This window comes from Lissotriton helveticus, chromosome 1_1 (assembly GCF_964261635.1).
Source record: "Lissotriton helveticus chromosome 1_1, aLisHel1.1, whole genome shotgun sequence".
Lineage (NCBI taxonomy): Eukaryota > Metazoa > Chordata > Amphibia > Caudata > Salamandridae > Lissotriton > Lissotriton helveticus.
In genome coordinates this window covers 1,504,487,518-1,504,512,463 of record NC_136057.1, presented here as the reverse complement: position 1 = coordinate 1,504,512,463, position 24,946 = coordinate 1,504,487,518, and the positions used below count along the sequence as shown (strand labels likewise).

Here is a 24,946-nt window from a genome sequence, read left to right as displayed (position 1 = left end):
CCTATTGAAAGATTCTGCATTATTCTGGGAAATCCTTAATAAAGGCAAGCGAAAGGGTTTTGATTCGATCACCAACCATATCGCGGAATATGAATGGCATGCCCATTTCCTTGCCCTGTATTGTGATGCTGAAACAACTATCACAGGGCTTAGCAGATCTATCCCATTAACTGCCGAGGATCATAGTTCAGATTATCTGATTGAGGGGGCTATTCTAGATGAGCCGTTCGTGATCAATGAAGTTTCATCCGCCATAACCGGACTTGCGGCAGGAAAGGCGGCAGGTTCTGATGGCCTTCCCGGTGATTTACTTTTGTGTGAAGTTACAGTGTGGGCAGACTTCATCCTACTCATAATGAACCTGATAGCCAGAGGCCACCCTGTCCCGGACTCCTGGAAAGGGGCAGAGGTGGTCCCGATCTACAAAAAGGGCAATAGGGAGGATCCTGCCAACTACAGGCCGATTAGTCTAATTGACGTGGTACAAAAAGTGGTGGGCAGGGTCCTCCTAACAAGAATAAGGTCGTGGATGGACGAAGCCAACGTCCTTTCGCATTTCCAGGCGGGGTTCAGAAAGAAAGTAGGGACGATTGATCAAGTGTTTAGATTCTGTACTCTACACTGGAAAGTAGTAACGATTGGGAGGGGCAGCCTATACTTGGCCTTTATCGATCTCAAGACCGCATTCGATCTGGTCCCCCGGGCCAAGTTATGGCAAGTCTTGCATGATCTAGGGATTCACCCCATGATTCTTGATTTTACTAAGCGCCTCCATGAGGGGAATTACGCCAGAATTAGATGGGGTAATCAGGGTCAGTTAACGGGAAGGGTGGCAGTGAATAGGGGGGTACGCCAGGGTTGCATTTTAGCTCTAACACTGTTTTCTCTCTTTGTTAATGGGGTGGTGGACCATCTGAGAGAGGTTCCAACAGATGTCCCAACCCTGGCTGTGGAGAAAACGCCCACCCTCCTATTCGCAGACGATACGTTATTGGTCTCAAAAACACCCTCAGGCCTACAAAAACTGCTGGATAGATTTAGCCTCTTTTGCCAGCTACGGGGCCTAACGATCAATACCGAGAAAACAAAATTGATGACATTTTCCCTCTCCAAACGTTTTAACAATAATATTAACCTAAATGGTACTCCCTTGGAAGTTGTGGAGTCTTTTGATTATTTGGGGATTAGGCTGAATAATCAATTGAAATGGAACACTCATTTAGCCAAAATGCTCCTTAATCATAGAAGAGTAGCGGGAGCCATTCTAAGAGAACAACATCTCTCAGTTAGTAGAGCAATAGGCCCGGCTCTCGTGGTCTATGAAGGCAAGGCACTCCCCACGGCTCTTTACGGGTCGGAGCTATGGGGATTCGAAGATGTCTGCGAGCTCGAAAGATCTGAGAACAAGTTTTTTAGGGGTTTGTTATCCCTGCCGCTCTCTACCCCCTTGACTCCGCTCCACAATGACCTGGGAAGGCAGTTGTTTACCAACACTGCTAGATTACGCCCTTTATTGTTCTGGGTGCGCCTGAGAAGGACCCCAGAACTGGCAAACTATGCAGCTGCATTGAACGAGATTATCACTCTAGACACAGGGAACATGATTAAGAGGATATGTAAACTGTGAAGCAGTTGGTTAAAGAAATTGGGTTTGAAGAAACTTGGGCAACCCAGATCGCGCCGGCCAAGCAATCTATTAAGGAGGCATACTGGGAGTGGGTGAAAGGGGTGGAGGCACATAATCCCAACCGGGGGACCCTAACTGAACAGTTTTTAGAGCACAAGCCAGTTGCCAAATTCGAACACTATCTTGACTTTATACAATCTCCCCGCGATAGATTGCTGTACATGAAGTTCAGGTTAGGAATGCTTCCACTTAACGACCTGGTAGCGGGTTGGCAGACTTATAGCCTGTCCTCTATGAGTTGCCCGGGCTGCCCAGCCCCATCAGAAACGCTTCCCCATTTCTTCTTTGCATGCCCTGCTTATAGGGCTGCAAGGAGTAAATGGCTGAAACCAACTTGTAAAAATCTTGGCTCTACTGACTACAGGGCTGCACTACGTTTGTTCAAATCTGACACTTCCTCTCTAAGTATGATTTGTGCAGTAGCAAAATACTTGGGTAATGCCTGGCTAATACTGACACTTTCTCTCTAAGTATGATTTATGCAGTAGCAAAATACTTGGGTAATGCCTGGCTAATACTGACACTTTCTCTCTAAGTATGATTTATGCAGTAGCAAAATACTTGGGCAATGCCTGGCTAATACGTTTAAAGTTGGTAAAACTCAACAAGAGCTAGTGTCCCAAGGTCTAAAATGCTGCTATACGCTGACTGTAATTGATTTTTTTTTTATTGTATATAGTGTAAAAATTCATTTAAAAGGATTTTTAGTGATTTTATTCTGTTAACTGTGTATGAAATCATCTTGTTAACTGTTGTATAAAATTTTGGATTTTATGCCAATTGTTGTGTGAAATGCTGGATTTTCTATTCCAAATAATCTGTGTATGCTTTTATGATATTTTATATCGAATAAAGTAATACAACAACAACAACTACAAAGGGGCTGGATTACCTGCTAGGTCCCTCCTATGGGTGGAACCTGGGAGGGGGTTTTATACACCCCTTTCCCTTTGTCCAGTTTCGCGCCAGAGCTGGGGCTGGAGTGCCCCAGCAACTGGTTTGAACCGGGCTATGCATGGAGCACCTTGTGTGCCCCAGTCAGTGTCTCATTTCATTCAACCCACCCTGCCCCAATACACTATAGCCTGTCTGGGGAGGTGCTAGCACCTCCCAAGGCATCCCAAGGCAGGAAACCTATTGTCCAGGCCTCCCGTGCCGGACTTTCGTCCAGCAGCAGGAGGTCAAACTCGTGTCTGTGGCAGCAGCATCCATTTTGGGATGCTGAGGCTCGGTTTAAATTTAACCCGGTAAAGCTACAACTGCATGTTTTCTCCCTCTAGAAGGGTGGAATGCCACCCCCGCCGCCAGGACTGCCGGGGGGGGGGGGGTAGTATTTCAAAGCTTATGACACCTTACACAGCATGTTTTGATAAAGCCAAACCAAAGTTAGCATTAACCGCGAGGATTATAATGCACTTAAGAGTATATGGTATGGCTATATCATAGAACAGCTATAAGGACATTGTTCCGAAAGCTGCAGAAAGGCTCAGCTCATGCTAGAGCACCATCTCACATAAAACCAAGCACTCTGCCCTCAGGATTTTTAAGGCCTGCCATAGGAGTGACTTATAGGTATATATGTGTCTATATGTAATGGTAGGTATAGGGATACTATACCTAAGCAAGGGGTGATTACACGACCTTGCCCCAGCTGAGTGATCAGCCAGTTGTCAGTTTGGATGGCCAGCCAGGGGTGGCATAATACATGCTGCAGCCCCTGGTAGGCCTTGGATGCACCTATGCCCTGGGTACCTATTGTACACTATACAGGGGCTCACAAGGTGACACGATATCCAATTGGAGATGTACCTAAAGTACATGGAGTCCATTTTACAGTGACAGCAGATAGCCTGGGGCCCTGATTAGGAACACTAGGCAAAAAGTTGGGGTAATCATATAGTCAGATATCCACCTTCCTACACACGGCTACTCCAAAGAGTGTCCCAGAACTAAGAAAAAGAAAAAGACCCTGAAAAGAGAGTCCCAGTTAACTCCCAGTCATACACAAATCTCATTATTGATGAAACCACCAGGTCTTAAGTTGATGTCTGACGCTCAGGAGCTCTGATTTTTGTCTCAGAGATAAAAGCAGCGAGTTCCATAGACTACTCACTACCACCTGAAAGGAGCGTCCACCCTTCCTGGCCAGACAACATTTTGGCACCAGCAACAGATGTTGGGTTGATGACCTCAAGGTCCTGGCTGGAATATAGGGCATAATTATTTTTCTAATATACTGAGCCCCGCTGTTATGAAGAGCCTTAAAGGCCAACACAAGAGACTTAAAGTCAACTCTTTTTTTACTGATAGCCAGTGTAGTGATTTCAGATGATTCATGTGTGTTCTAGGCCCATCCATAGAAATTGCTCTGGCGGCTGAATTCTGAATAACCTGAAGACGGCTCAATAAATACTTGGGGATACCCAAGTAGAGCACATTAGCGTAGTCCAGCCTTGACATTATCAAGGCTTGGACCACTGTCTTTCTATGGGACAGTGGCAACAGTGGGAGGAAATTGCTCATCATTTTTTACAGCCTAAAGCACATACCAGCCACTGACTGCACCTGTGTCTTAGAAAGATCTGAGTCCACCATAACCCCAAGATTTTTAACAGTAGTAACAGGACTGGAAGGAGTCGGTTGATCCTGGGGCAACCATTTCCACCTTTCATCATCCGGCATCATCAAGGCAGACTTATCTGATCCTAACAACTTCTGACCAATTTCTAACATCATGACTCCATCTAAACTACTTGAGAAATACGTATATACACAAATCTGCAAGCACATTAAACATTTTCAACTTGACCAATACAAGTCTGTCTTCAGATCTGGACACCGTACTGACACCGCTTTAACACACTTTGTGGACGATGGTCTAAGTCTACTTGACAAGAACAAACCTTACCTACATATACTGCTGGATCTCTCTGCAGATTTTGACACGGTCAAACACAACAAATTAATTGACCTCCAGGAAAAGGGATGGGGTTATGAGGTCCAGTCTTAAATTGGTTTGTCTTGTTCCTTCAAAGTAGAACTCAAATAATTTGTCAACCAAGACCTTTAAAACAGAAAACCGGTCTCAATTGGAGTTTTACAAGGAGCCGCACTCACCAACTCTTTTCAACCTGTATCTGGAACCTCTCACCAAAATTCTGAAACTGACTAACATACAATATCATATGTACGCGGATGATACTCAACTGTATATGAAAATGTTTTCACCGGACGACATCACTACTCTCCACTATTCTCTTTTAATTGCCCAGCAATGGTTCTTGTGAGAAGTTGGCCTGGCATATGCTGTCCACTATTCTAGTGGGCACCTTGCACCAGTCCAAACAACCCTTATTGATGGTAGGTCTAAGGACAACCTATATAGAAAGCTATCCTAGTGGTAGCTGTAGAGAGCAGCGTTCAGGCTAAGTCTTGAAGGAATGTAAAGCAGCTTGTTTTACCAGTCTATAATCTCGTGAATGACCAAATGAAAGGAGACTAAAGAGGTACAGTGTTCCTGGGTGGCATGTTGACCACCCGGTGAGTACTCAGAGTTGTAGGGAGGTGGGGAATACCTCCTTTCGGAACTAGGACCCTTACACACCCAGCAAGCTAGGTGTCATGCTTCATCATATGGGTCTGCTCCTCATCGAGCCGGCGCTGCAATGCTCGACGGACACCCATAAAGGGGCTCTTTATCGGAGATCTTTTGTTCCTTGCTGTATTGGTGCCGTGGGGTTGAGGGGCCTAGTAAGATGTAGATGTGTGGTGTATGGGTTAAAACAGGTAAGGGAATCCTCTATAATTATTTTTATTCTGGAGTGGTCACAACCTGAGTAAAAAGTAAAAGGAGAGTGACTATTTTGTTTTATTCTGACAAAAATTACACTCTACCCCTTACTGGTCAACATGTTTCTTGCCTGTGAATGTCCCTAATAGATCAGTTGGCAATTCCTCAGGACCCAGTGACTAAATGAAAACTATCTACAGTGTGTTGTGTGGTGTGGTTCTACATACCACTTCTTCTCTCTGTAGGAATTTGCCCCGGAGAAAAGCAGCCAACCTAGAGTACTAACAAAAAGGATCAAACAACCAAATAGAGATGATGGTACATGATCCTATTGATTCCAGTGGGTGTGTCACGCCGTACACAACTTATTCGAATTTATACAAGTGATAAAAACACAATGCTTTCATGCATATCAAATTGTGTGTGTGCCTTCATTTATATTTACAATTTAAAAACCTCTGTAACCAGATAGAGTAGTTGAACATCGTGGTGAGCTCACCTCTTTTGGATTCAAATGCTGCTTCATCAGACCGCAGCGGAGTATGTGGACACTCAACGTAGTGTCGCTGTTTGGTAAAGGTAAGAACAAACAACAGTATGCTGGAAGTCGGCTTGTAGGTACATCGTTTAGTTGCTAAGGCCATGGCTCTCGAGCTTTATAGTTGAAAGTGGGCATGTTCAGATTAAAGTGAGCCCATAGTCATGAAACTGGCACCATAGACAAGGTTGTTCAACAGAATCATAGGTGCCCCAGACCTGCCTGCGTAACTGCTAGTGCCTTCACCATGCGCTCAGACATTATGGCAATCGTGCGGCATGTTAAAAGCGCCTACAGCGCCTAAATCATGTCTTAGTGCAGAGCTCTACAGAACAAAAGAGTCAACATACCCTTCCCAAGACCAGCAGTCACGTACCAGCAATTCCAAGCACCTCTTACCTCTCTTATAAGCTTGTGGCAAGGCAAAGTCTCAACGCGGTAGGCCATAATCCCCTGCTCCGGCTCAGAGCAGTCCGGCTCACCTACCCGCTACGCTGCATCAGGAAGGAAAAGACAGGATGCCGATTCTTGTCTTAAATACCCTCTTGTGGTGCCGTTAAGCGTGGTAAATCAGCCGCACCTGGCGTGTAGCAAGATGGTGTCAGTGTGACATCACCTTCAGCGAAACTATGGTGGCCATCTTTTAATGTGTTGGGAGTCTACAGTTCTGGCTTTTACATTGATGCGATCACCCATCAAGGGCTTCAAATTTGGCAATGAGTAACGCGGTTGTGTCAACAAAGTGAACAAAAATATTCATGGTGCAAGATGCTCGCGTCACTGCGCATAATTCGTTCATATGTTTATTCTCCCATATGAGTATCTCCGTGGTACCAGGTTTATTTTCCCATCTGAGTATCTCCCGGTACCCCAATGAAATCTAATGAGGGGGTAAGCCACGTTTCTATATGGGTAGTTTTTTATATCATAAGGTGTTCGTCACTCATCTGGATGGTAGTTGCTGGTGACTGCCGATTGGGTGATTCCTATGTCAACCATCTTAGAGTGTAGTATTGTACTCTTATTGTTACTTTTAGGATATATCGTCCCAACATAGCCTAATCTCCATGTCTGACGAGCCTGATGTCGATCGCATGTGGAAGATATGTAATAAGAGGTGAGGGAATTGTGTGGAGTCCTAAGCTGATATACTCATTTGTTTATGTTGCAGGCAAAGGTTGTATATGGCAGACTAATTAATGGTGCTCCAAGGTATGGCGTCATTCAGGTCGTCATTTGCTAAGTCAAGACGGAACACCCACCTTTGTTCAATCCTGAACAAAGCAGTCTGTGTTATTTGTTGGTGGGATTCTAGAATGACCCAGCGTAGACTCTCTGGGGGGTGTCGGAGTTCAGAGAAGTGAGTGTATAGTTTGGTGGTAGGTTTCTGGCAACGAATATTGCTCTTGTGCTCTGTGATTCTGACCTTAACGGGCCTCATGGTCATGCCAACATACCTCTTCTCACACGGGCAGGTCAGCATGTACACACAATGTGGGGTGTTACAGTTAGTGTGTTTGATTAGCGTCCATGTAAAAGTATCTGACAGAACAATTGTTTGGCGTGTCTGGTCTGTGGGCATACAGTACATGAGCCGCAGGGGAAGTGTCCTGTAACGGGTGTGAGATCCCACAGTTGCCTCTGGTTAGGGATGCTGCTGTTCTTGGGTCTAGTGTGCACCAACATATCTTTCAAATTACTGGTATGTTTAAACGCAAACCTTGGTTTGGGTATTATCAGTGTACCCGTGTTCAGAATCGCCCAATGTTTGTTCACTGCCTTTTTAATTAGATTGGATCTAGGTGTGTACGTGGACACACAGGTCAAAATATTAGTAGGTTCTTTCTCATGTACCTCTAGGAGGCTTTCGCGATTGTTTCTTGCTCGTTTCACGCAGGAGCGAACTTGTTTCTTAGGGTATTGTCTCTTCAGCAGATTATCAGCCAGTATCTCTGCTTCAATTTTGTAGTCCTCTGCAGAACTACAATTTCTTCTCATTCTTAGAAATTGGCTGAAAGGAATGGTATTTCTCAGTGTATCAGGGTGATAGCTTTTGTTATATAGAGATGTCGTTATTCTACCCTCTTGTAATCTGATGGTGAGATATAGGAAGGCAATGTTCGTCGGTGATATAGTGTGGGTGAATTTCAGGTGTTGGTTTCTTGTGTTTATCCACTCACAAAATTCAGCGCAGCTCTGTATATCACCCTGCCAAAAGATGAGTATGTCATCTATGTATCTCTTCCACAGTCTCAGGTTAGCTCCGAAGGGGTTGCTCACATGTTGAATGGTCTCTTGTTCAAACACCACCATATACAAACCTGCCACACTGAGAGCAAAGGTACTCCCCATCGAAGTACCCTGAGACTGGTGGAAGAGATGGCTGTCAAACTCAAAGTTTTCTGTTAGGGCAAGGGTGGCACATTGCATGATCAACTAAATGGGTGTCACTGCTGTCCATTCACTCCCACATAGTGCAGATTCTATTACTGCCAATGTCTCTCTCTGTGGGATATTGGTATATAGTTGTCCACATCCAGGGTGACCAGGAGGTCAATATTCCCTGTGTTTTCCATTTCGCCTATAACACAGAGGATATCTGTTGTGTCCCTGATGTATGACGGTGTCTGCTTGACTAAAGGTTGTAGGTAGTGGTTGCAGAATTTTGAGAGTGGCTCAAAAAGTGAGCCGATTCCTGAAACTATATGTCTGCCCGGGACAGGGTGGTCCCCTTATGTATTTTCGGCAGAGTGTAAAAATAGGGTGTTTTAGGATGTTTGTTAATCAAGAAATCAGCTTCTTTACCACTGACCCACCCATTACTCTCTGCCTCGTAGACCAGGGTGCTATCTCGGTTATTAATCGAGTTGTGGGGTTTGTTGTTATTGGAGTATAGAATTTACTATTTCGTAGTTGGCTTTGGCACTCGGTGTTATAATCCGAAGTGGATTGTATGACCGTGGTGCCCCCTTTGTCAGCTTGCTTTATTGTAATGCTTTTGTCCTCAGGCAATAATCTAATCTCTGCCTGTTTTTGATTGGAAAGATCATGGAACGGTCTTGAGGCAAGATGGCCGCTGGTGGATTGTAGTGAGCAGTCGCATCTCACTCTTTCTCCCTCCCAGAGGAAGCAGCCGAGGAAGCGGAATTATCAGAGCTCCTGGCATCCTGCCTTTGATGCATCTCACCAACGGAGTCTTGAAAGCAACTATACAGCGGATCCTGAGAAGCTTTTCCGACTTCACAGCGCTGGTTTGTGAGCGGGCGCTTAACATGCCAACACGTACAACTAGGGGAACCGATCCTGAGGACTCAGCATCGAAGAAGGATGCTAGCAACAAAGTAGACCCGAAGCCGCCAACTAGCGCTGGCGCGCTACAAGGCACCAGCACTAAAAAAAAAATTGTGAAGAAATCGGGAGAACAGCAGGTAAATAACGAGGCTGCACCCCTACCTGGCGTGCCCCAGGACGCCCTGGCTCAGCGGTCTTCGCAGAATAAGGGAAAGATCAGGGAAACCTCGCTTCGGCAGCCCACAGTTGCAGAAAGCTTCGCGTCCAAAAGTGCGGAATCCGGGGATGCGACGGCAAACGTCAACGTGAGGAGGATCGAGAAGGACTCCAATCTGCTGAACGTCCTCGTGGACGCTACGATATTGGTAACCAAGCAACCAGCACAACTGGAGCAGGAGCTGCATCAGGGGTCAGAGAGCACAGCCTCAGCTGGTGTCCCTCCGGTACACTCGGAGCACGCAGCGGAACACCTAACTGAAGGGGAATCCATGAGCAATACGGCAGAACGAGAAGGCCCACCAGGGGACACAGACAGAGACAAAGGCTGCATTGAGCAGTTGCAGAATATCCCTATTCAAACGCAGGGTGAGTCAGTGGATGCAGCGGGTTTAAAGCTGGGGGGGCCTGGTGTGAGCGGTGAGGGGAGCAACTGGGGATGCAATTCGACTTCTACAACCCAGTACTTATTTAAGGTGGACAAACAACAATGCTAGGCGAAAGGGGGGTACCTGGAGGGTGTACCTCGCCGGATCGCTTTTACTCAGTTAATGAGGATTCTGAATCATTAAGCCCAAGTGAAGGGAGCAGTGAGGATTCCACTGATTCTGGGAGCTCAGAGGGCCAGAAATGTACTCAAAAGAAACGTAGGTCCAGGAAGAAGCTCAACCCCTCAGGGAGCCCTTCAGATCCCTCTAAAAAGCTCATGTGGGACTACTCTGCTACTTCGCAGACCTACCAGGATAATGATGGTACTCCGTCACAACCCGGGGCTCACGGCTCACCCCATCCACCCCCCCCCCAACCCGTTTCAATGGATTTGTTATTCAGCACCCCCAAAGCCATGCAAAGTGAGGCAAAAGCCGAAAGTCGGAGGGCGAGACAGGGGACAAAAAAATCCAGAATTCCTTAACGAAAATGAATAAGCTATATGAAGAGGTCACTGAATGGGCCCCTCAAGTAGAGGAAAGGACTGGGAAACTAGATGACGATTTTTGTAGCTTCCAAAACTTCAAACAGGAACAACAGAAAATGTCAGAGGACATACAGTGGAAGCTGGAGGACTACGAAAATAGACAGCGTCGTAATAACATAAGGCTACTGGGTGTGGCAGAGGGGCTGGAAGGGCAGGATGCCAGGTTATTTGTGGTGAATTTGCTAAAAGGTGCTTTCCCGGAGCTTACCTCATGGCAGTGGGAAAATGAGGTTCAAAGGGCGCACCGCTTCCCCTTAACAGTCAGGAGAGAGCAGAACGCGTCACAAGAGGCTAGGCCCAGAGCTATTCTTCTATATGGAGGCAATTTTCTGCTTAGACAGCAAATTCTGGAGAAAGCAAAGCCAGAGGCCAAGCGCACTTTCAATAACGTCACCTTCTTTGCTAGGCCCGACTTCTGCCACGTTACTGTCGAGCGCAGGTGGAGGCTGAGGCAGCTTATCGCACCTATACAGGCCCTAGGTTCGGAAGCGTACCTTCTATACCCTGCTAAACTAAAAGTTATTACAAAGGGCCAGGTGAAATTGTTCTTCTCTGAAGTCAAGGCAAAAGAATATATGGTGGAGGTCCTAGGCTTTAGAGATGGGGGGGCGCTGACAAAAAAGGGCCCAGATGAGTTAGCTAGAAAAATAGGCTGGAACTTTGAGTGCAGGCTTTGTCAATAGATTAGATATCCACGGGAGGGAGGAGGGGGCGACAGCTACATTCTTAAGCGACCACATATAGGTCATGCATGACCTATTTGCCCGTGGGGGGGGAGGGGAAGGGCTAGGGGGGGAAGGGGACAGGGGAGGGAGCGGGAGGGGGAGGGTGGTGGGGGGGAGCACATACAGCACAACACAAGTTCATATGCTTTATATGTTTCTTGGTTAGAAGAAATGGTTAGGGGTTCTGCCCACCTTACCCTCCCGTACCTGAGCAGGAGACATCCAAGGATGAAAAAGTAGCAACAAAAAGGTACTGAAGGGATTAATCTACTTTTAATTCTCAAACAAGCAACAATCAATTATCTTGTGATACGCGAATTATACGCAGCATAGGTATATATAAATTCATAAACGCATATATGAGCAAACAGCCAGAGAGGCACAATATCACAAAATGATACAATCTATATACAACACATCACATCTACAATATGTACAAATACACAAAACACTATACAATACCAAACATACTTCTCAGTACCCTAGAGAAAAAAAAGAATTATATACACCAATTTACATGTGTACCTCCTCTCAATTTGGGGTGGAGTATACAACAAAATGGTAGTCCCAAACACAGAAAAAACACCAGGGTGTAACTTATCACCCCAGCATACATTTGTGTTGGTGTGCCTTGGAAAAAAATCCAATCTTCCTTAAATTTTTACAAGGGACTCCATTCAGAACATAAGGTGTCGACGCAGTCGCGGTCGCGTTTCAGCCAGAAGATATAGGCTTCATCAGGACATGGGTACTCTATTCTTTAAGGCCCCGGTCAGACCTCGGGCTGGTCACACCCGCCCCCCACCACAACCACAGGAGTGGGTGGGGTAGGGACCACCGTCTGTACTCTATTCCAGCGGACTCTTCAATCTTCGTGATGTCCACCCAGGTAGAAAAAAACTTTTTGAGGTGGCTTGGGTCACGTAATCTTCAATTTATCCACAGGGGCAGTGGCACGTACACTCAATGCTAGCTCCAGCGCCTCTCCAGTCGAATCACCAGAACATCCGCACACAGCACATACAGCACAACACAAGTTCATATGCTTTATATGTTTCTTGGGCCAAGCATGAGGAGTCGTTTCTGAAGACAAGGCATACCTTTGCTGTATTCTAAATGACATGTAGAATTGCCTCAATTAACATCTGTGGGCTTAATGAGGTTAACAAAAGACTGAGAGTGGCCGCTTTTTAAAAAACTTTGCGCTTAGATCTAGTTTGCCTACAGGAAACCCATATAGAGGGGACAGGGGGGTTCCTGCTGGAGCAGCTGGGCTTTTCCTTACTGGCTAATACCAAACAGGGCTCAAAGACTAGAGGGGTTGCGGTACTGGGTAAAGGCAGGGATATCATAGTAAATAAAAAGAAAGAAGATCAATGGGGAGATGGGTGATGCTGGAAATTGTCTGCAAGGGCGAGAAGCTCACGCTGGTTTCAGTATATGGCTCCACGGAGGATGATCCTGAGATTTTTCAATTTTTAGATGCAGAACTTGCCCAGTGGCCCGAACCCATTATCTGCTGCGGCGATTTAAACATTCATGGCCCATTAGGGTCACATACTCAAGCAGGTGGGGGGTATGTTGGTAGAAAGAAAAAAACCCATAGAGCACTTACTAGTATGGCACAGCATCATTCCTTAATAGATCTCTGGGCCAATCTGTACCCCCATAACGATGGTAGCACATTTTTCTCAGCTCCCCATAAGACTCTAGTTAGACTTGATTACTTATGGATATCTAGCTCCCTTATGAGTAGGTCTCAAATCGAAAAATGCCCTAGGATCGTCTCGGACCACAACCCACTGATTCTAACTCTTAAAGTAAGACAGATACACGCACAAGATAATCTCTGGACGTTCGAGAGAGCGTTGCTTAAAGACGAGGTATATGTTAAACACATGAACACATGGATTAGGGATTTTTGGGAGAGGAACCGTGGGACTGCAGCTCCTGGCATGGTGTGGGACGCTTTCAAAGCGGGTACCCGGGGAGAGACGCTGAGCTATACGCTCCATAAACAGAAGTAAGAGAAGGAGAAGAGGGAGGAATTGGGTAAAAGACTGCTTAAAGCAGAGGAGGAGCTAAGCGTGGCTATCCAGCATCAAGTGCCACTGGAACATCAGCTGTTTAAAATAGTGACGATTAAAGCGGAACTAGTAGAATGTATTGCTAGCAAAGGGGCAGTCAACTATTTAATCAAGAAAGAGAACTCCTACGAACTGAGCGAGAGAGTGGGCCATATTCTAGCCATTCGTACCAGACAGAAAGCTTCGGCATCTGAAATAAGTGAGATCTTAGATGATCAGGGCAATAGGGTGTCCGAACCTGATGGCGTGAGGGACGTATTTAGACAGTTTTATGAGGGCCTCTACAGTTTAGACAACAATAATGGTGTAATTGACATACCAGGCTATCTTAGTAATATTTCTCATCCAGTCCTCCCCGAAGTAGAGTTGGAAGCCCTGGACTCAGATTCCCGTAGAATTGTATAAAGTTTTTCAGCAGGCATTGGTCCCAGAGATTTTAAACACTATGCTTCAGGCACAACGAGGGGAGTCCATCCCAAATACATGATGAGGGGCGGATATTATAGTAATTTTGAAAAAAGGCAAACCCCCGCTAGCACCAGGTTCCTACAGACTCATTACCCTTATGAACGCAGATGCCAAAATCTTCTCTAAAATACTTGCTAAGAGATTGGCCAGGGTAGTCGAAAGCTTGGTTTGCCCATCACAGCACGGCTTTATACCAGGCAAAGGCACTACACACCATGTCAGACAAGTAATCACATTATTCGACGTTGCAGAGGTTCCAGGAGACCCTATGGCAGCATTATTTCTAGACGCTGAGAAGGCGTTTGATAGGGTCTCCTGGGATTAGCTGTGGTCAGTAATGAGATGGTATGGGATAGGGGAGGCCTATATAAGGGCCATCCAGACTCTATATAAAGATCCAACAGCTAGGATTAGGGTTAATAGAGGATACTCTGCTTCGGTCCAGATAAGAAGGGGGACTAGGCAGGGCTGTTCGTCCTCTCCCCTCTTGTTTGCACTCTATATTGACCCCTGGCTGCGTAAATTGGAGGCTAACCCTAATATCCCCCCAATGAGAGTAAATGACATGGATTTTAAGACGCTGGCCTACGCGGATGATGTGGCGATTCTGACATCTAGTCCCACGTTTGCCATCAGTAGGGTTGAAGCCGAAGTTATTCAATTTGGCCAAGTCTCAGGCTATAGACTAAATAGGGCTAAGACTCAAATAGTTAAAAACCCTTACGTAGTTTGTAACGATAGTCGGGTAGTAAGCTCGGCAGCCTATTTAGGGGTCGAAATCTCGGCAGATTTAGAAAGGGTTGTTGAGCAGAACATGGCTCCCCTAATGGTGAAAGTAAGATCTGACTTGGAGAGAATGAATAATCTCCTCCTGTCTTTAGTTGGTTTTTACCAGCATTATTAAAATGTTAATTTTGCCTAAGTTTCTTTACTTTTTTAGAACAATCCCGCTATATTTTGAAGCAAGATGGTTGGAGTTAGTTCTGAACAGGTTTATTTGGGCCCATGGCAAAACAAGGAGGGCATATAGGTTTATTACCCTTCCAAGGGATAGAGGGGGATGGGGAGCCCCCGATTTTAGGTTATATTATTGGGCTTAGCCTTACAGTATATGCAGGGGCTGAATGGGGGTGGTGGATTCGATCAAAGAGTTACCTCTTTTTCCACGGAGGTTTACGCAGTGGTTCTCGGGGCAGATGCATAGAATTGCTTCCTAAACTGCACTGATTTCTCTTACTATAAAAGGACCAGGTTCAAGACGGTGGGTGCTGCTGTTAAGATCTGAGCAGCCTTCCTGAAAAAATTCGGGCTGGGCAGATTTAATAGGTATACTCGGCTATTCAAAAATAAGTCCCTTCCAGATGCGATATTCGCAGATTCAGTTATTGCTAGATGAACACAGAAAGGGATCTTGAAGATCGTGGATATTGTTGGGTCGGGGGGGGGGGGAATTGTTCAATTCACGGACTTGGTAAACAAATTTCAAATAGATACTAGAAGCTTTTTTAAATACCTGCAGGTTAGGAGTTTCCTGATTAATAAACAAGGAGGGAGTGCAGGCTTTGCCAATAATGACATCTTGGATAAAATAGAGAAGGGGCAAGATTGTACAATTCGTAGCCTCTATGCATGCCTAGCAACAGGAAAACCAGACGATATAGCTAAATATGGCATGAAATGGGCGGGGAAATTGGGCATTGAGGCCCGCTGGTTTCAGGGATCACTAAGTCTGGGGTGCACGGTACTGTGTTCAGCCCCACTCCAGGCTCAGCATTATAAAACACTTTATTCCCTATATTACACCCCAGCTAGGATAGCACAATGGGGAGGTACCTCGGGAACTTGCTGCCCGCGCTGTAATCAACCAGAGTCCGATATAGTGCACATATTTGCTACTTGCCCCCAGCTCTTTACTTTATTTAAAGACATAGAATTATTTTTCGATAGATCTATAGGAATTCGAGTTACACTCAAACCAACTTTGATACTACTGGGGGTGATCCCAGAAATCGATGTGCCCCATCGGGAGTTTATATTCGTCACTATGGCAGTTTATAGAATTGCCATTGCTAGGTCCTGGTTGGATAAAATACCCCCCACATTGCAAGAATGGTTGGCAAGCCTTTTGGCTGCATATAATTTAGAAAAGGGATATACGCCCGTAAAGGTAAGAGGGGTAGACAGCTAGGTCTGTGTATTTGGGATCCAGTTCAGAGGTGGAAGGAGGGGGTGGCTCTGGGATGTTTTCTAGCGATAACTTCAAGGTCCTATAAAGGATTGGTTTATGATTTGCTCACATTAGACAGCAGTCTGCTTGATGTATTTTATTTAAATAAACTATGCATTAGTGTTTCTTATTGTTTGACTGGCCTATATGTTGCTGTGTTGTAATGTATGAAATATGGTAATGATGGTAATGATGGGGAAAAAAAAGAAAAAAAACCTCTTAATAAAAATGTTTTAAAAAAAAGAGAAAGATCATGGAACGGAACTCTGGTATCCTGGTTCTTCAGTTCTTTTAGGACAGCTTTTTCAAAAGTCACAACCTCTACTGGTACCATGTCAGCGGTAGGTGTGAAGGTTGAGGGATTGCGAAGGCCTGAATCCAGTCTGGCTCTGGTTCCTCAGTACCATCGAAGTAGGCTTTAAGGCGTATTTTTCTAAGCAGGTTCTGGATTTCGCACTGTTCCCGGAAACTGTCCTCTTTAGGAGTGGGGACATTGTCAAGGCCTTTCTCCAGTACTGTTAGTTCCGTAGGTGTCAGTTGTCTATGTGACAAATTAACCACTAGACTCTCCTGCCCTGTGTTTTGCTCCTGGTTTCCATCATATTGGGTTCCTGGTCCTGCCACTGGACTTGTTTTTGTCCTCCTCTTTTGTGTCCGCTTCCTCTGCCTCAGCCTAAAAAAGGTGGATTGCTGGCAGGGAAGTATTGCGGTTGGTCATGGGGATACATCGGGAAAGGCCAAAAAGGAGGCTGTGGCCCTTGAAAATTCTGTACAGGGTAGTGGGGATTTTGGGGATAATTTTTTCTCCGCTGATTTGAACCCTTCCAACTCCCATTACTGGAGTCACTGCTAGCCGAGTCTCTTCTGTCAGATTCGCTCTTTTGAGGGCGTGGGAAGAATGTGATCAGAAAAGTGTCGATCTTTCAACCTAGCCACATCCTCCACTACTCCAACTCTAGGAACACTTGCCTGTTTCACTATAACAAGGCTGCCTAAATACAAACTCCTGAAATTTAGGTAAAGTCATCTTTGACTCAGGACAACAATCCTCAAATAAAACAAAAGTATTAAAGGTTGTCAAGTGGAAATAATGGATAGCCAACTTCTTATACCAAATGTAAGCCTAATGAAGAACAGTGTATGGTTCTGATCTACTCAATCAACACCACCCATGTGCCTATTATAGTCTAAAATGCACACAGGTTTGCGCACTTCAGCAACCATACCCCCAAACAGTCACAGGTAAAGTGCTTTCATCATGGATCGTAGTCAGCATGTAGACATCTCTCCTGTCTGCAAACTTCACAGCTAGAAGTTCCTTGCTACTGAACGCACTGCACTGTCCCCGCACAAGCTTTTGACAAACAAGTTCTTTTGGGAAACCTTTATGGTTAGAGCAGATTGTGCCACAAGCAACAGTGTCTACTTTGGCCAATTCCCTGAACAACTGCACACCAGTGTAGAAGCTATCTACATATAAATGGTGACCTTTATTAAAAACTCCTCTACCAAGTTCCCACACATTGTTCCTAGTCACTCCAAAAGTGGACGGCCAACCAGGGGGGGTCAATCCTGGATTCTCTACTGGTGTACATCCTGAAATAAGAGGCATATCCAGTGCTACTGTCACACAGCATATACATCTTAATTCCATAGAGTGCCCTCTTGCTAGAAATGTATTGCCTAAAAACAAGCAGCCCTTGAATAAGACCATAGACTCATCCACAGCTATGTCTTTCCCTGGAGCATAGATCTCTGAAAATCGATCTACAAAGTGATCAATGACTGGCCGACTCTTAAAAAGATGGTCACAATCAGGGTGATCTTGTGGCAACGCTAAACTATTATCTACGAAATGCAGCATCTGAAGCAAAAGCAAATACTGATCACCACTCATGACTGCCGAAATATAGCCGTTGCCATCAAGGGACTAGTAGACCAATATGAAGACAACGACGGCTTCCTTAGCAAGACCATAGAAAAAGTTAAATCCAAGAACTTCTCATCTCTTCGATTTGTGAAAGTCCAACGGGTAGCCCTAGAGTGGGGCCTAAGGCTGGCACTGTTGTCCCTCAAATACTATTCAGCTTACAAATTAGTCTGCTCAACAATCTCTGCCCAAAATACATTGTTAATAAACAGCTGAAACAAATTCATAGGCAAAAAGTTTTCAGTATCCACTCTACACCCTGGAACACCAGTAAAGACTGGCAATGTCGGCTGCACCATCCCTGGGGAAACCCAGTAGTCAGCACTTCCAATGGGAGCCCTTGCAGCCCCAGACTGCAACCCAGATGCCACTTGCTGCACTATTGTGGAGACAATAACATGTAATGCAAGTAATAGGAATGCACAATGGCAATGCAAATGGGTCAAGCGGATTTCAGACACAAAGGTAGCGGAGTACACGGTAGTTGCGTATTTATAGTTTATGCAAATACTTCGACAAATATACATACAAAATAGTGCTTAGTGTTCCCAGTGCAAAATTGGAACCAAAAAAGGAAATTGAAGTGACAATTGTGATCATTTATAGTATGGTTTCCATTATTCTAAAAAAAACAACCATTTTATGCTTTCAACAGTTTTTTACAACTCTAGTCAGTGCTGAGGTAATGATTTGTTTTCCTTAAAGTCAATGGCATTTCGACCCTTCCAAAAATACAGGGTCTCTTCAGGACCTAATGACATCTGCAATTTTAAGAGAAGAGTGGCATAAGCTATAGTCCAGTCGGATCACTGTTGGCGAATGAACGGTTGGAGGGCCAAAAAAAAGGGGGGGGACTCTATGCACATGATCAGATTGATCATGTGCATGGAGTCCCTAATGTAGGTTTCCTGAGTAGGTACATAGTCCTTGATGAAGAAATCTACATATTTCCCAATGGGTTCTAATACTGATCCACATCCTTATAGAATAGGGCATCCAGGGGGGTTAGTTACACTCTTGTGGATTTTAGGGAGTGTGTACAACACCGGTGTTCTTGGGCTCTTGCCATTTCAGAACTCATGCTCTTTTTTACTGATGTAGCCGTCATCTCTACCGTGTTCGGTTAGGGTGAGGATCTGGGCCCTGATGTCTGCGAGAGTATCATTGTTCCGTTACTTGTAGTGTCTGATTTTGCGGACTTGTTTGCCCATCTCATTATCGTAGTACGCTCTGTCTTGGATTACTATCCGACCTCCCTTGTAGGCAGGTTTTAAAATGATAGAGCTTTCATTTTTTAGAGTCTTGAGAGCTTCTCTCTGCTGTCTGGTGATATTAATGATGCAAATGATTCTAAGACCTGCCCAATTTAATAACTCTGTCATGAACATGAACAAATGATTGTCTATGTTAAAACATGATTTTTCAAATGTTACAATATGTGTATAATGCATTCTTTTAAATATTGCACATAGCGCACAGCAATATAAGCCACATCTCCATTTCCCCGTCTTTTAAATGAAAAACCCGGTCTTTCTACTTTTTCTTCTATCTTCTGCCGGTTCACCCACACGAACGGCAATCAACACTGTTGCCTGCTGTGAATACCGGTTCGCGCTGGTTACTCCAGTACTTAATCCCGTCGCCCCCGTCACTCGATGTCATCGAACCATTTGCAGAAAGGAAGACGCGTAGCGGCTGCACGCGTCCTTCGCTGATTAATTCAGAAGGTAAGCTCAAACCGCACCCGAGCATAGAACCCCCAATACATGTCCAAGCGTGTAGCTAACTTTGTCTGGCTCAATTTGGGATAGTAGGATGTTCCCCCAGCATGACGCTCTGTTTTGTACGCATTGCCCAGCGCACGCTGTTTGTTCATCCTCACTATTTCAACAGGCCAGCTATGTAGTTGCAATGCGCGTATCCCACACAGCGCATCGGATGAATGGAAAGGATAGAATGCCCCAACGGGGTCACATCAGGCATCTATTTTCAGTCCCCTACAATATGCTCAGATGTTACAGATGTAGTCTTGATAGCCATTACCAACACTGTACGTTACATATTATTACAGATAACCGACAGCTGGGACACATCCTGTTCCCGCTTTTAATACTACGTCTCTGCTCCATCGCCAAACCTTGATGACTAAGCACGGGTAAGGCACATTCCATCCACTTAGGATATGTGGCCACATGTAGCCATATCCACTATGACACTGATAGAGTACTGCTCTTTTACAGATACCATCTCCTTCGCTGTACTTGCTCTGCCTCATCCACTGTTGCCAGCCCTCCTCCCTCCCCTTCCCTCACACTGAGGTAAGCATCTGCACGTTCGGCCATTACGATGACCATCAGCACTGCTAGTTTGGCTATTTCTTATCCCCTATTTTCCTCTCCTCTCACTCCTGCAGTACCCGGCTGGGTCCTCCAGTGTGAGTATCTTTACCTTTATTCCTTTCGCACTTGACCGGTGTTTTTCACTCCACCTACGTGGCTGAGCACACTAATTTTATCTGTTCCAGGTAAGCCCCCCCCCTTTTTTTTTTTGGGCCATCCAACCGTTCATTCGCCAACAGTGATCCTACTGGACTATAGCTTACGCCACTCTTCTTTTAAATTGCAGATGTCCCTATATCATTAGGTCCTGAAGAGACCCTGTATTTTTGGAAGGGTCGAAACGCTGTCGACTTTTAAGGAAAACGAATCATTACCTCAGCACTGACTATTGTTTACAGTGTTGTAAAAAACTGTTCAAAGCATAAAATGGTAGTTTTTTTTCAGAATAATGGAAACCATACTATAAACTGTCACAATTGTCACTTCAATTTCCTTTTTTGGTTCCAATTTTGCACTGGGGACACTAAGCACTATTTTGCATGTATATTTGATATTTGTCGAAGTATTTGCATAAACTATAAATACGCAGCTACAGTGTACTCGGCTACCTTTGTGTCTGAAATCCGCTTGACCCATTTGCATTGCCATTGTGCATTCCTATTACTTGTATTACATGTTATTGTCTCCACAAGAACCGCTGTTTTTGTATATACAATACACACTCTGGTTCTTCGTGAGTAGGGTTTCCCTTGTGTTTGTTAAATCTTGCTGCACTATTGGTACATCAATGTCCTCCTCTAAGACAGGCACTTCATCTGCACTAAGAGTGGCTTTATCATCTGAGGATTCCTTGTGGACAGAAAACTCCTTACCAGAATCTACCACTGCCTCAGATGCAGAGCCAGTCTCTGAACCATGGCCAGACAAAGACTTAAAAGCATACCAACAACCTACTGAGCAGTAATCCTGCGGCTAGCCATAATCCTTACAAATAAAGGACTTCACAAAGAAGTCCACAACAACCAACACTGTGCAAAATAAGTAATAAAGTGGGGCTTTAGCGCAAAGATCTATATTCTCAAAAACAATATGACTCACTTGACAAAGATAGCTACACTCACCAGCACCTACTCTGCAGTGACACTGCAAAAATCAACGCTATCCCACTAGAAAGAAAAAACAAAACCAATTACTCACAAGACAACAAAACACACATCGATCACAAATGCTAAAAGATTGACACAATAAATTGAAGCCAAACATACTTCTATTATTACACCATTTGCAAAAAACGCATTCATGTAGGGAAATGACTCATTTAGAGTAAATGGTACACAAAATATTTCTCTTACCAAACACATGCAACTACACAAACTGCAGAACCACCAGTAACAAAACTGCAACCTGGAACATCAGTCTAAAGAGCAAAATCCTTAAACTAGAATAAAAAGTAGAAATAAAACGTTACAATTGCAATTCACTAGAAATATAACAGTTAACATTATAACACGCTGTGTCACTACCCAAATGGTCCATCTGCCAGATCAGCCTTCAAATAGGGCCAAGAAAAATGGGGGGGGGATCTTGCCCAAGGGATCTGGTGGAGTTTTCTGCCAGTCCGATCTGTCCCTTGGTGGGGCAGAAAACAGCAGACAGAAGTTTGCCCACTTACAAAATAGATTACTGGTGTCTAGTAGGGTTTTCTGCCCCCCCCCACCCCCCCCCACCCCCCCACCCCCAGACCCCATGGGGCAGAAAGGCCCAAAAAACTGGCAAATCTGTCCCGGGGGCATAAAATATATTAATATAATTTAATCCCCTTGGAGGCGACCCTTTCCCAAAGGGTCGCTTCCATTAAAAAAATGTATATAATCTCTGGTGCCACTGGTTTATTGCCCCCCCCCCCCGTGCTCCCCAGCGGGCAGAAAGGATAAAACAACGGGCCGATCTGCCCCCAGAAGGCAGAAAAAACATCCTGAAAACCTGACCACCTTTGGAAACAACCCTTGCCCAAGGTGTTGCTTCCATTTAAAAAATACTGTCCCTGGTGCCTCGTATGGTTTTCTGCCCCCCCCCCACCCCAGAAGCATAAAGGCCAATAAAAGGGCAGATCTAAAAAACATGCACAAAATATGAGCTCCCTAAGGAAGCCACCCCTGTCCAATGGGTCGCGTCCATTTAAAAAAATAAGTTCCTGGTGCCTAGTGGTGCATAAAAATGGGTCGATCTGCCCTCAGGGTGGGCAGAAAAAACATGCACAAAATTTGAGCCCGCTAAGGAAGCGACCTTTGCCCAAGGTGTCTCTTCCAGTTAAAAAAATAAATGCCTGGTGCCTAGCAGAAATGGCCCTGCAAAGAGACGGAAAAGGAAAAACTCTTTACACTCCCCCGATGCCTCTGTGCAAGGAGGAACCTGCGCCCCCGAGCAAGGAAACCTACCCTCCTCCATCGGAGGTCTGGAAGCAAATGGCTTCCAGAGCGTCCTGGGCTTTCTGATAACATTGGCGCGCGCTGACGTCATGGGATTCCCATGGGGGGGAGGGGGGAGGGGGAGACAGCGGGAACTCTCCGCTGCCATTCCACTTTGTGGGAAGTTGTTGGACTGCCCACGGAGGGAGTGCCAGCGCTTTCCCCATGGGTGGGTGCCATGACGGACCAGTTCCATCATGAGCACACTCCCACCGTGGCTTATGACTGCACCGCTCTTTCATGAGCATAGAGGGCGTTAAGGATCTTTTTGGTCAAAACATTTGCTTTGAGTGGGCTAATTCCACAGCAAGAGAAACAAACATTTACTGCATAAATGCATCCTTCCTAAAAGCATTTCTCTCTCATAAACCAGGTGCTCTAGGCATCACTTCTTTCTAGTGCCAAAAATGAATTGCACTGCTCCCTTTTGGTAGACGATGAGAAACCAATCTGATCAATGTGGATGATATTACTATTTATTCCTATTGTTAGTCCAATTAGTGTTTGCTACGATATTTAAGCTGTGCATACAATTTCATTTATTTTTTTACTTTTTTTCATATTACATTTTTTTCTTGTTAACTAATTTGGGGTGGAACTCTTGTTTTTTATTTTCTTCATCGAGTTGTTTTGCTTAATTTTTGCTCATGCTGTTCATAAGCCTCTCTAGGAAAGAAGGCCACCTTTCCTTCACAATGCAAGTAGTATTTTTTTTTACTTGAAATGTATTGAGGAGTTGGAATACTGTGCTGCCCTTTCTGGATGCCTACGAGCCCCACGTAGCTCCTGCATTTACTGCGAGCCACACAAGACCCTGAGAGCCCTAATCGCCCTCCGCCGCCCGGATTCACACAGGCGCCACCCCTCCCCGCTGATCAGATTCAACACAAACCACGATCAGCCGCCGATTCTCGAGCGACCCCTTGGACCCTAGCCACCCACGCACCACCTGCTAGGGTGACTATCACTGTCCTCATCGACAACCCTGTCCTGATGACGATCCCGACTCACGGGGATCGAAACGCCGTCGACTTCACAGCATAATTTTATGGCGCATATTACGTTTTGTGTTCCTGTTAAAATCATTCAATCATGTTTTAAGTGACTACAACTTGATCCTTTGGAGCCATTACTGTCTTATAATTTGTCACTATGCGTCGCTCACGCTGTTCTCTTTAGCACTTGCACTTTCACTATCACCATCTGTATATATCACCATTCACCAAGTGCCACCGGGTTGTCACATGATTTGTTCTGTACAGTGCTGTCTAACTGTATTGCCATGTGAAAGACCCCTCTCTTTTTCCAAGTGGTGATTAATACCCCTTTTCAAAAAAACCTTAGAGACTCCTTGTTGCTTATTTATGTAATGCGAATTGCATACATTGTTGAAACTGCCTTTTAATGATACCTGTTGGGAATTGTTTTTGTTTATGCCCTTTCTGTTATGCATCACTTATGTAGTCTTCTATGGGAAGATCATCATCTAGGTGAAAGGCACTACTCACTCCTTGGTAAGGCACCGTTTCAGTTTAGTGCACCATATTTGTTGTGTTTGTACTGGTCATTCCTTACATGCTTTTCCACATTTTTACTTTATATTTTTTAACAGGCTGTGAAATTGTTTGCTTATTTGCTGCACGACCTATCCAGTCGGGCATCTGGCCTGACAAGCCAAAATTTAGAGTTGCAACAAACACTAAGGACCATTTTACAGGTAATTATAGAGCAAATGAGAGAGTATGATTTTTCTATCAGCCTATGCTGGAGGCTGTTGTGTCTCATGTCTGCGATTCTTTCTATACTTTAAAATATTTAACAAAAATGTCATTCTATTGTAGTATTTCGAGGCATATAATAAAACATCTTCGGGGTGAAGACCTAGGGCCTGATTATGAATGGATCCATATTTTTCGACTCCTGTGAAAACCTGTTTGTGAAGGGTTCTAAATTACGAGTTGGTTGGTATTTAACACACCTGGTAGTTATCAGGTGCATTAAGTACCTTACACTTTGTTAAAATGCGGCATGTTAAGCAACCTACATTGGAGTTTTAAAAAAATGTTATTGTTTGTATTGAAACCAAGTACAGGTAATAAGTATCTAATACAGACAATGTGTTTGTTACTGTTAGTGAGAGCCTGGACTTCCATCTAATAAACACCACATCAATTCGCCATCAGTCGTTAACCCCTTGCCTGCTT

At 44.8% G+C, this 24,946-nt stretch overlaps 1 protein-coding gene across 7 annotated transcripts in view; it reads left to right on the top strand.

The window, feature by feature from the left end:
* FIRRM (FIGNL1 interacting regulator of recombination and mitosis) overlaps positions 1–24,946 on the top strand; it is a 3,243,174-nt gene that overhangs the window by 308,598 nt on the left and 2,909,630 nt on the right. For 6 of the 7 annotated variants that reach the window (XM_078686707.1, XM_078686742.1, XM_078686714.1 and 3 more), the window contains exon 4: positions 24,355–24,459. The exons of the other annotated variant lie outside the window; for it this stretch is intronic. In XM_078686707.1, coding sequence (XP_078542833.1) covers positions 24,355–24,459 — 105 coding nt within the window. The remainder of the gene's footprint in view (positions 1–24,354; positions 24,460–24,946) is intronic. 7 annotated transcript variants of the gene reach the window in all.